Source organism: Neofelis nebulosa, chromosome 15, assembly GCF_028018385.1.
Source record: "Neofelis nebulosa isolate mNeoNeb1 chromosome 15, mNeoNeb1.pri, whole genome shotgun sequence".
Lineage (NCBI taxonomy): Eukaryota > Metazoa > Chordata > Mammalia > Carnivora > Felidae > Neofelis > Neofelis nebulosa.
The window spans coordinates 511,923-524,206 of NC_080796.1; the positions used below are offsets into that span (position 1 = coordinate 511,923).

The 12,284-nt window shown below is 37.0% G+C and overlaps 1 protein-coding gene across 1 annotated transcript in view; it reads right to left on the minus strand.

Moving 5' to 3' along the window:
• The window catches only part of LOC131495891 (ankyrin repeat domain-containing protein 26-like), a 45,642-nt gene extending 34,090 nt beyond the window's left edge, over window positions 1-11,552 (minus strand). The window contains exons 1-5 of the mRNA XM_058701061.1: window positions 11,523-11,552; window positions 9,252-9,374; window positions 4,825-5,319; window positions 594-664; window positions 170-263 (exon numbers count right to left, since the gene is read on the minus strand). Of these exons, the coding sequence (XP_058557044.1) occupies window positions 170-263; window positions 594-664; window positions 4,825-4,899 (240 nt within the window). The 5' untranslated portion in view covers window positions 4,900-5,319; window positions 9,252-9,374; window positions 11,523-11,552. The remainder of the gene's footprint in view (window positions 1-169; window positions 264-593; window positions 665-4,824; window positions 5,320-9,251; window positions 9,375-11,522) is intronic.
• Window positions 11,553-12,284: the final 732 nt, after the last annotated feature.

Sequence of the window (12,284 nt, forward strand, 5' to 3'; positions counted from 1 at the left end):
CAACTTCACCTATATAGAAGAATTACATCACTACTGGCAAGCAGGAACAATATCAACCAAATATTTTGATCAGTGAAATTTTCCATATGGTCCAAAACATTCTTATGTACTTCTACTAGTGACATAAGGATTCCTTTTCAGTAGGACAGTCATTAAGAGATCGACTTACCAAACTTGCCTTTAGCAAGTTGCTCTGAAGATCTTGAATTTGGGCCGCTTGATGTTTGATGGTTTCTTCTTGCCTGGCATTTTTAACCTTTAGCCTAAAATGCAGATCTTAAGATAATTATTCTCACACATAATTTTAAAACTGTATCGTGTAATTTCTGAACAAGTGAGGGTATTACAGAAATCCTTAAAATTGTATCAAGAAGATGATTTGGCAATTGTGCCAATTTTCTAGTTGTGTTTTGTGGTAATGGTGCAAAATTGAGAGATAAGATGCCAAAATTTTGCATTTCAAAATAGCTCAAAGCTGGAATTTGTATCCAGCTTAACAATGATATACTCGCATAACTAATACATTTCTCATAGTACACTGCTTATCTACTTTATAAATAAACAAGTTATTTTCTGTGAGGTTTAAATTATACTTTAGCATATGATCTTTAATCTTCTCAGCATATCTTACGGCCTCTGCATGTCGTTTCTGTGCTTCTTGTAACTAAAATAAAGAAAAAATAATAATTTTAAATACTGACAATCTAGTTGAACACCATTACCTGTTTCTGTAACTAAATGTTTTTGTTTCTTGTTTTTTTGTACTTGAAAGAGAGACAGAGAGGGAGAGAGCACACACAAGTGGGAAGGGAGTCAGAGGGAGAGACAGAGAAAAAGGTATGCAGGCTGCAAGCTCAGGGCAAAGCCTGATGTGGGGCTCGGTCTCATGACCGGTCTCATGATGTGGGGTTTGGGATCATGACCTGAGTGGAAATTAAGAGTCAGGACGCTCAACCAACTAAGCAGCCTAAGCACTCCTGTAACTAAAATCTTATTGGACCCAGCCACACTTTCCTCTACATGCTGATTGATGGCTACTTTTAGGTCATAACAAAAGAGCTCAGCATGTACAACAGAGACTATGGCCTACAAAGCCGAAAACATTTCAATACTGGTACAGAATAGTTTACCAATCTTACTCTCCTACAAAAACATAACGTTGTTAATATTTTTAAATTATATATGATTAGATAAACATACAAATGTATCTAATGGTCAAATGGAGGAAATATAGGAAATTACCTTATAGTAAACATTTCAGTTTTCATATTCCAAGCACCATATCAACTATGATTTTCAATATTCACATAGGTGAATGACATTGCTGTTCTCGTGATTATGAAACTGAACATGCTGTTTTCAGTGACATCGAGATATTTCATGGAAGAGTTTGACAAGCAGAATCCTAGTAGGAGCCAGAAAGCCTGGGTCTGAATTCCCAATTCTGCTGGTTATGAGCTGTATGACCTTAAGTACACTACCTAAAACTTCCGTGTCTCAGTCTCTGCATCTGTAAAATGAAAGTAATAACAGCACCTACTGGGGTACCTAGGTGACTCAGTCGGGTCAGCGTCTGGCTCTTGATTTCGGCTCAGGACATGATCTCAGGGTCACGTGATTGAGACCCACATCCAGCTCTGGGTGGGTAGTGAGGAGCCTGCTTGGCATTCTCTCTCTCTCTCCCTCCCTCTCTCTCTCTCCCTACCTGCTCTTCCCACAATCTCTCTCTCTCTCCCTCTCTCTCTCTCTCCCTACCTGCTCTTCCCACAATCTCTCTCTCTCTCTCTCTCTCTCTCTCTCTCTCTCAAAATGAAGAATCTTATAAAAGTGATCTGAAACATAAATAATAATAGGATTTACCTCACTGGGATCTTGGGAATATAAAATTAGGAAATAATACATGAACATCTTAGAAGGGTACATGGTACATAGTCAGCTCTAAGTGTATGCATTTAGCATGATTACTGTTGCTGTATTTTGCGTTCCAATACAATGAGATAGTTAAGGCAGGTGGTATGCCAATACAAGTGGTCCCCTATACAAATTATACTGAAGTCATTCTTCATACCACCGCAAGTGGGAGCAAATGGGGAGCATGAGGCCCAGAATCTCTCCTCAGTACTTCACACAACTTTCGCCAATGCCACTAGCAAACAGTACTTTTTTTTCCCCCCACTTATAATACTTTTAACTAACTCCCTCTCTATACTACTCAGTGGACAATACTCACAGACCACGGTACAAAAAGCACGTCTTAGATTGAGTAAGAGATGCTTTACATCACCATCAGAGGCAAGGGAAAACCACTGACATGGAAATAAACGAGTCTTGCTAAACCAAAGTTCCTCAATCATTTCATGTCCATACTGTTTACATTAGGCTGCTTTAGCAGGTACTCTGATGAAGAGATTAAGGCTTTGTGGTAACAACATATCAGAAAAGCTGGCCTCAGAGCTTTGCAGTTAGTAAAGTGCTACAAATCTGTAAATTCCAACACTGGCTGCATAAGGAAGAAAGATTTCAATTTCTCCATTTCTAGTAACCATTTGCTTAACTTTTGAAGATTTGTCCACCTATCATGCTGCTTCTCCCCTTGCAGTGGACTCGAGCATTCTTTAATGTATCGTCTCATCCACAGAATCAACTTTTCTTCACTTATTTCCTTCTTTTACACTAAAATCTAACTTTCACTCCTATCATTCCACTAAGACATTTTGAGGGTCATCAAGAACCTCTTTTTTTTTTTTAATTTTATTAAGGTCTCTATCCTGCTTCACTTTTCAGCAGCAGCTGAGAAATATGACCATGCCCTCCCTCTTCTCTTTTAACCACACTGTAATTCTGAAGGACGGCAACCCCTGACATTAAGTCCTTGCCCCTTGCTATCTGTGTTTTGAATTGCTCTTAAGGCTTCACAACCAGATTCTCTAATTCACATTTCTAGCTTTGGCCCCTTTACCTAGGCCATGTGTACTTTTCGCTCTTCCATGTAGGTGCTCATAGACAACATCCTCAACCGCACACTCAAAAATCATTACTTGACATGGAGTACCTTTGTAGACAGCTAATCGTGTACATTTTATTTGGACTCTTTTCTGTGTTACTTTGAGTGTGTTTTTCTTATTGAGTCTTAGGGGGCACCCTTACCCTTAGGATGCTGACCAGCATACTTTGTCTCACTTTTCTTTATAACACGACATTTATCACAAGGGCTGGATGATCACTTGTTTGTCTTTGTTTCCTTTTGAGTAACTTCTTCGTCCATAGAGATTTCAACTTATGGAAGTCTTCTGAAGTTCCTTTCAGATGCATACTTGACTATATTGTTAGGAAGGTTAAGTTGGCTAGAGCTACCTCTTCTTCCCAATCCAGATTCTTCACCTCAAAATTGTGTGCATCAAATGCCTTCACCCAGGTAGCCCCTGGTTTGGGGATTCAGGAGATAAAGACCTTCTAGAGAAGTCAGAGCTATGGACTGAGTTGGCCTAATGCAATCTTAAGTTTTTGATTCGCAGAGAAGACCTTAAAGTGGCAGGTAATTTCATGCCATAACCCTAATTCCTTCCTATAGGTATCTACACTAAATCCCTCGTTATTCTTTAATAAGCTTCACCAGTTTCGGATATTCTTACAAATTTTAGTTTTTGAGACCTTAAAGATTTCTTCAGGACACAGTAGCAGGACAATGCCTAGCACTCTCATTCATAGAAGACTGATCAACTGAGTATCATGTTACTCGCATGAAAAGTTCCCTAATACAATGTGACTCATTAATAAGACGTCTAGAAAAGGAAGTAATTTTCAATGTCTCTTCAGCCACAAAAAGGACCAGTCAACAGAATGTTCTAGTTCCCCTGACGGGTATAGCTGTCTAATGAAACTTGCATGTATATTATATAGCTTTTGTGACTGACAGAAACGAGTTGGTCAGCGTATCTACCTCATTGCTCCCACTTAGGATTTACAATGAGAATCCTACAAAGGAGGGTGAGAGTGTGAGGACATTAACTGTTCTGGTTGGAAAACAGTTGGGGTTTCACTACATATCAATAAATGAGAATCCTGAATGGCACATTAGTCTTTTCTGAGATTGAATTGTGAAATCTCTGAAAGTCTGACTAACTGAAGTGAATGGAAAAAAAAATGAGTCTGAACTTGCAATGGTAGGAGCACTATGTTACTAGGTAAGGCCCTGACAGAGCAGCCATTTCTCCTTTTTCACTGGCATTTCTTTTCCTTTACAAAATCCAACAAGGAGAAAAGTCCATTCCTTTGAGAAGGACGTTTGCATAATGATCTGCCGGTCATTGTTAATGAAGATAATAAATTGCAAACTTATAATTACAAATTACAACAAATCATCATTAAAATAACCCGTTCTCAAACTCTCACTGAAGGGATGAGATTACAAGAGAATGTCAGTATTCAAGATCAAATGACCACTCAAAGATTGGGGATGTTTGAATCACGCTGAAAAATATTAGCAGGGACTCACACATCTGTATGCCAATGTTCACAGCATCATTATTAACAGTAGCCAAAGGTGGACTAAAACAGATGCTCAATGTGGTATATATAAAATGTTGCTTTTTTTAGATTCTCACAATGTTTTTATGAAAATCTCACTATAAAGGTCATTACTTTATGAATTCAATCAACTTCATCTATATAGAAGAATTACATCACTAGTAGCAAGTAGGAACAATATCAACCAAACCTTTGCAGCAGTGAGATTTTCCATGGGATCCAAAACATTCTTATGTACTACTACTAGTGAAATACGGATTCCTTTTCAGTAGGACAGACTTTAAGAGACCGACTTACCAAACGTGTCTTTATCACGTTGCTCTCAAGATCTTGAATCTGGGCCACTTGATGTTTGATGGTTGCTTCTTGCATGGCATTTTTAACCTGTAGCCTAAAATGCAGATCTTAAGGTAATTATTCTCACACATAAATTTAAAACAACAACACATACTTTCTGAACAAATGAGGGTATTACAGAAATCCTTAAAATTTTGTCAAGAGGAAGATTTCGGAATTGTGCCATTTTTCTCATCGTGTTTTGTGGATAAGGTGCAAAATTGAGAGATAATATGCCACAATTCTGCATTTAAAAATAGCTCAAAGCTGGAATTTGTATCCAGCTTAACAATGATATACTGGCATAACTAATACATTTCCCATACTACACTGTTTATCTGCTTTATAAATAAACAAGTTATTTTCTAAGAGGTTTAAATTATACTTTTGCACATGATCTTTCATCTCCGCAGCATATCTTACGGCCTCTGCATGTCGTTCCTGTTCTTCTTGCAACTAAAATAGAGAAAAAATAATTTTAACCACTGAAAATCTACTAGAACACTATCACCTGTTTCTTTAATTTTTTTGACTTGAGAGAGAAATAGAGAGAGAGAGAGAGAGAGCATGCAGAAGTGGGGAAAAGAGACAGAGGGAGAGACAGAGAAAATGGTAAGCAGGCTGCAAGCTCAGGGCGAAGCCTGATGTGGGGCTCTGTCTCATGACTGGTCTCATGATGTGGGATTTGGGATCATGACCTGGGTGGAAATTAAGAGTCAGGACCTCAGCCAACTAACCCGCCCAAGCGCCGCTGTAAGTAAAATATTTTTGGAGCCAGCCACTCTCTCCTCTACATGCTGATTGATGGCTACTTTGAGGTCATAACAAAAGCGTTCAGCTTCTACAACAGAGACTATGGCTTACAAAGATGAAATGTTTCAATACTCTTACAGAATAGTTTACCAACCTTACTCTCCTACAAAAACATAACATTGTTAATGTTTTTAAATTATATATGATCACATAAATGTACAAATGTATCTATTGGTCAAATGGAGGAAATATAAGAATTTACCTCATGGTAAACATTTCTATTTTCATATTCCAAGCACCACATCAACTATGATTTTACATATTCACATAGGTGAATGACGTTGCTATTCTCATGATTATAAAACTGAACATGCTATTTTCAGTGACAACAAGATATTTAATGGAAGAATTTGAGAAATAATATCCTAGTAGGGGCCAGAATGCCTGGGTCTGATTTCCCAGTTCTGCTCATTATGAGCTGTATGACCTTGAGCACACTACCTAAAACTTCCATGTCTCAATCTCTGCATCTGTAAAATGAAGGTAATAATAGCACCTACTGGGGCACCTGACTGGCTCAGTTGGTTCAGTGTCTGGCTCTTGATTTCAGCTCAGGACATGATCACAGGGTCATGTAATTGAGCCCCACATCGAGCTCTGCATGGATAGTGAGGAGCCTGCTTGGGATTCTCTCTCTCTCTCTTTCTCTCTCTCTCTCTCTCTCTCTCTCTCTCTCCCTTTTTCTCTCTCTCCCTACATGCCCTTCCCCACATTCTCTCTGTCTCTCTCAAAACAAAGGACCTTAAAAAAGTGATCTCAAAATAAATAATAATAGTATCTACCCCACTGGGATGTTGTGAAGATTAAATTAGGAAATAATAGATGAACAACTTAGAAGGGTACGTGGCACATAGTCAGCTCTAAGTGTCTGCATGTAGCATGATTACTGTTGCTGTAGTTTGTGTTCCAATACAATGTGATAGTTTAGGCAGGTGGCTTGCCAATACAAGTTTTCCCCTATACAAATTATACTGAAGTTATTCTTCATTCCACCGCAAGTGGTAGCAAATGGGGAGCATGAGGCCCAGAATCTCTCCTCAGTACTTCAAAAAACTTTGCCAATGCCACTAGCCAACAGTACTTTTTTCCACTTATAATCCTTTTAACTTACTTCCTCTCTATACCACTGAGTGGACAATGCTCACAGACTACGGTACAAATAGCACCTCTTTGACTCAGTAGTAGATCCTTTACATGACCATCAGAGGCAAGGGAAAGCCACTGACATGGAAATAAATGAGACTTGTGAAACTAAAGTTCCTCCATCATTTCATGTCCATACTGTTTACGTTAGGCTGCTTTAGCATGTACTTTGATGAAGAGATTAAGGGTTTGTGGTAAAAGCATATCAGAAAAGCTGTCCCCAGATATTTGCATTGGTAAAGTGATACAAATCTGTAAATCACAGTTCTGGCTGTGTAAGAAAGAAAGACAAATTTAGCGTGCTTTTTCATAGTGAGAGGGAAAAAAAAACCTAAACATTTGATTGAACATTTCTCCTCTATTTGATTAAGTGCTTTCATTAATAGTTTTACTTATATAAGTGTGTGTGTGTGTGTGTGTGTGTGTGTGTATATAGAGATATACACACATTTTTTAACGTTTATTTTTTGATACAGAGTACGAGTCTGAGTGGCTCAGAACGTGAGGGACACAACGAATCCAATGCAGGCTCTGCTGACAGCAGAAAGCCCAATTCAGGGCTCCATCTCAAGAACATGGAGATCATGACCTGAGCCAAAGGCAGACTCTAATCGGAATGGAGCCAGCCAGGCACCCCTCAATTTAGTATTTCATTTCTTAGCATACATTTAGAATAAAAGCTTTGCTATACCAATGTTTTCAAGAAGAATTTATTGATACGGTATAAAGTAATTAATTTTATTGGAAAAACTGTTAAGTTAAAGTATTTTCAATTTATACAAGGATAAGTATCACCCGTGTCAAATATTACTATCCCTTAAATTTATACTTAGGAAGATGAAATTACCTGTCATGAAAAAAATAAAAACAATGTCAAATAAAGGACTAAATTGTTCTGCACAGGCTAGATGACAAGTGTCAAGAGAGTTAAAGCTAATGGGAGTTAGAACAGTCAGAGAAAATTCATTGGAAAGGAGACTGTGAGCCAAGTCTGAATAACATAGGTTTACTCAAGAGGAACAGAAACTAAAAAGACAGGACAGCATGAGTAACGGCTGAGAGATGGTAAAATCAACCCGATTAACTCAGAGGATAAAATCTGATGGCAGAGACATTAAAAACGGATATCCACACAAGAACTACGTAAATGTTCATAAGCAGCCATATTAATAGGCAAGAAGTGGACACAACCCAAAGGTCCATCAACTGATGAATGAACAAGGGCCTTAGCCCACAATGGAGTACTGTTTGACAATAAAAAGAAATGAAGCACTGATATAAGCTGTAACCAACACAGATGAACCCAGAAAACATTAAGTAAAGCTAGCTAGTCCCAAGGGACCACACGTTGTGTGACTCCATTTATATGAAATATTCACAAGAGGCAACTCCATTGAGAGACCAAGTAGTAGACTGGTGGTTGCCTGAGGCTGGGGGCAATGGTAAGGGTTTCCTTTCAGGATGAGGAAAACATTCTACTTGATGGCAGTGATGGTTGCACGAGTGTACACAGAGACAGTGAACTGTGCGTGGCAAATGGGTGACTTTTATGGTATGTGTATTGTACCTCAAAATAGCTTTAAAAAAAACCCAATGGCAGGACACAGAGAATGTTCTTAATTCTCGCTTTTGGGCGTCCATACTACACATGATCAGAATATTTCCGTGCTTTGACAATATGTCTAAAAGGCAAAGAAAATGAAGGAAATGCCGAAGTTCAAGTGGTTTGTTAAGTGATCTTTCTGTACAAGTCATCCTGAAATCAATATACATTCTTCTCAAAAGTGAAGATGAGAACTAAGATAATTATCTGAATCATTCCATTAAACATTATCTTCTGATTTGATCCAGCTTGCCTCATCATGGTAATAGAGATATCATTAAAAAACATTGTTTAGTAGGGGACAAAGTCTCTTGGGGCACCTGGGTGGCTACGTCAGTTAAGCGTCCAATTCTTGCTTTCAGCTCAGGTCATGATCTCACGGTTCATGAGACTGAGCCTCACATTGGCTCTAAACTGACAGCATGGAGCCTGCTTGGGATTCTCTCTCTCTCCTCTGTCTGCCCCTCCCCTGTTAACATGCATGCACACACTCTCTCTCACTTTCTCTCTCAAAATAAATAAATAAACTGTCAAAAAAATTTAAATTAAAGAAAGAACAAAAAAAGTCTCTCAATTTCTCTGAGGAAGGATACAAAAGCCTCAACTTTCCTAAAAGTAAGTATTATAAGAAAACAATGTATAACACAAATAGGAGAAGGAGAGGCAGAAGTTTATGAAATAAATGCATTGTAAAGATACTAAAATCATAATAAATTAATTATAATGAAAATACCAAAGAAAGCGGTCATTGGAAATTGGTATCCTAAAACACTTTATATTATTTAACTAGCTATAAGTTAGCTGTTGACAGGTTACATTTACTACATACCTGACTTCTGATTTGACCTAATTTCTTCTTGAGATTCCGTGTTTCATCTTCCAGATGAAGATGTGACATAGACTGTTTCTTCAGAGTATCAGCCAGTTCTTGTTGAAGTTGTCTCACAACTACCTAATAAGACATTTCTGTTACTGATTTTCTAAATCATCTTATTATTAAATTATGTTAATAATAGACAACTCTCACATACGTACTTTGAGAAATATCAACACATACATCAATTCACCGTCTTTTTGTAACACATACACATTCCTGTTCACTGAATTCAGTTAAAGACACAAAAGGTGTTATCTCCCTGTCTACTTCTGATTGTTTATGGTGTCTCTTTCCAGTCTCAGCATGACAATTTTATCCTGCAACATGTGGTTTTTATGCAACCGATCTTGTGTTTTCTCATGATCATCAGAAAGCTAAGTAAAACCAAAAACATTTTCAGATAGCACTCAATAAAATGGCATTATCATGATTTTCTTTTAAATGAAAGCATAATCTATGTTTAAACAATGAAAAGGTTTCAGGGGGTGCCAGGGTGGTTCAGTTGGTTGAGTGTCTGACTCTTGATTTTGGCTCAGGGAATGATCTCACATTCTGTGGGTTTAAGCCCCGCATCAGGCTCTGTGCTGACAGTCAGGAGCCTGCTGAGGATTATCGCTCTCCCTCTCCTCTCCCTGCCCCTCCCCTGCTTGCATTCTCTCTCTCTCTCTCTCTCTCTCTCTCTCTCTCTCTCTCTCTCTAATGAATAAAGAAACATAGGAAGGAAGGAAGGAAGGAAGGAAGGAAGGAAGGAAGGAAGGAAGATTACAGTAAGTGAATATCCAACTGGAAAAAAAATATAGTTGGCTCCAAATCTCAAATTTTATACAAGTGTAAGTTCCAAAAAGTTCAGAACTTTAACTGTAGAAAATGAAGGCATGAAAGTAAAAAAGAATTTGTGAGAAAAGTGTTCAGAATCTCAGAATTGGAAAAGCCTTTCTCTGATTTACAACAAACCAGAAGGCCTAAAATAAAAGATTAATAAACCTGACTACACTTAAAAATTGAGTTTACAGTAGATATCGAACACAGAGACCCCACAGTAAAATCCTTAGCTCTGCATATACTCGGACAGATTAAATTTCCTAAAATTCTTCTTTCCTGAGAATATTTCATAGGTATCTACTTTGCTACCATTTCTATAGTCAGTTATAAGAATTATATCTATTGATAACTGAAAAATCTAGGCACTGTACTATAATAGAAACACTTCTACACACATCAATGAACTCATTTGGTTATCACAATTCTAGAATGGAGAGATTAAAATGGTGAGCTGTAGGACTCTCCCCAGGTCTTCTCACTCCACAACAAGTGCTCTTGCACCAACCACTGCCACTTCTCTAGTGTAAATACACAAGTACGAAAGAAGTCTTGTATTTCAAAATACTCATAGGAAATAAGGTGAAATTTATACATCTCTTAGAATACCATGAGATTATTTACTGCTACAATAACTTGTATTGCCTCTTGTTGAAAACAGTAATAAATATAAAAGAGGGGAAATACACTCAGCTATTTTATTAGGAATAAAATACCTATCAATAAATTATCATTAAGTATATACCACAGCATACCATTGTTATCAAAAGTTCCTTGTAATGAAATAGGATGCTTCTTGAAGCAAAACTGTTACTTTTCTCAAAAGTAGGAGACTTGATACCGAAAATATGATCAGTGAACTGGCTACACTTGCCCTCCTGTCCATTAGCGGAAGTGTTCAACTAACCTAGTAATATATCAAGGCAGTGAAGTAACTGTTCAAAACCAAAACACATGTTGCTAGTAGCAATAGTTTTGAGATTAGGGAGAGCTCATCAATTCCTACAGAAAGTAATAAAAGCCTCTCCCTTGGATGAGGACATTATGAATGTCACTATTTGTTGCAGACAAATGCATTTAATCAAGAATATTATTTTATCCAGTGAAGCAAAAATGCCACCATCCCCCATGACCCTCCTCAAAATATATGTGCTTTTAAAATCCTCTATAGTTTCCATGATGAACACAGTTCAGTTTCATATATACATACATATATATGTACACATATATATACACATAACACACACACACACACATATATATATATATATATATATATATATATATACATACATACATATATATATACATACACACACACCTAGAAAAAAGTAATAATAACTCAAAAATAGAATATATACAAATACATACACACATGTACTTCAAAATAACTAAAGAAGATACCTTAGAACTAGTTTTCTTATGAGCCATTTCTAGCTCCTTTTGCTTGTAAAGGTGATTGTTTGGACTTCCATCTTGTAAGACTCTGGCCTTCTGATCTGGAGAAAGTTGCCACTGAGTGTCACTGCGCTCTTCTACAACCTGGAGACACATTTCATTATGATTCTGGTCTCATACCGTTAAAAAAAAAAAAAGGTCAAAAGCTGAAGTGGAGAACTTTAAAAAAATGTTCAAAAGAACATAATCCCATGTTTTAATTTATTTTAAACCTAAATAATATATCTTGAGTCAAAGGGATACTATAAAATATATATGTATAATATTACACTATGTAATATGGATGGAAATACAGTTTTTATCAAAAACTGATTTACCTGATTTTTGGTGGCCTTCAATTCCATGTTTAGCGTTCTAAGAGCGAGTTCAACTTGTTGTTTTGTTTCAACTTCTTTCTTATATTCGTCTTCTTTTCTTCTTAACTTTTCCCTAATATTTTCATATAACATATCAGCATTTCTTCTTTCCTCTTCTTCTTCTTCTTCTTCTTCTTCTTCTTCTTCTTCTTCTTCTTGTTTTAAGGTACATCTGCAATTACATGTGCTTCTTTTAAAATTTGCTTTGTTAGACATAAAAAGTTCATTTTATGATCTGGTTCCACATAAGTTGGCTTATTATCCAAATGAAAAATTTCTATGTTTTCCGATTGTTTTCCTTGTAGGGCTCATGTTTTTAATTTGTCACTTCAATCTCTTCCAAACCATATAT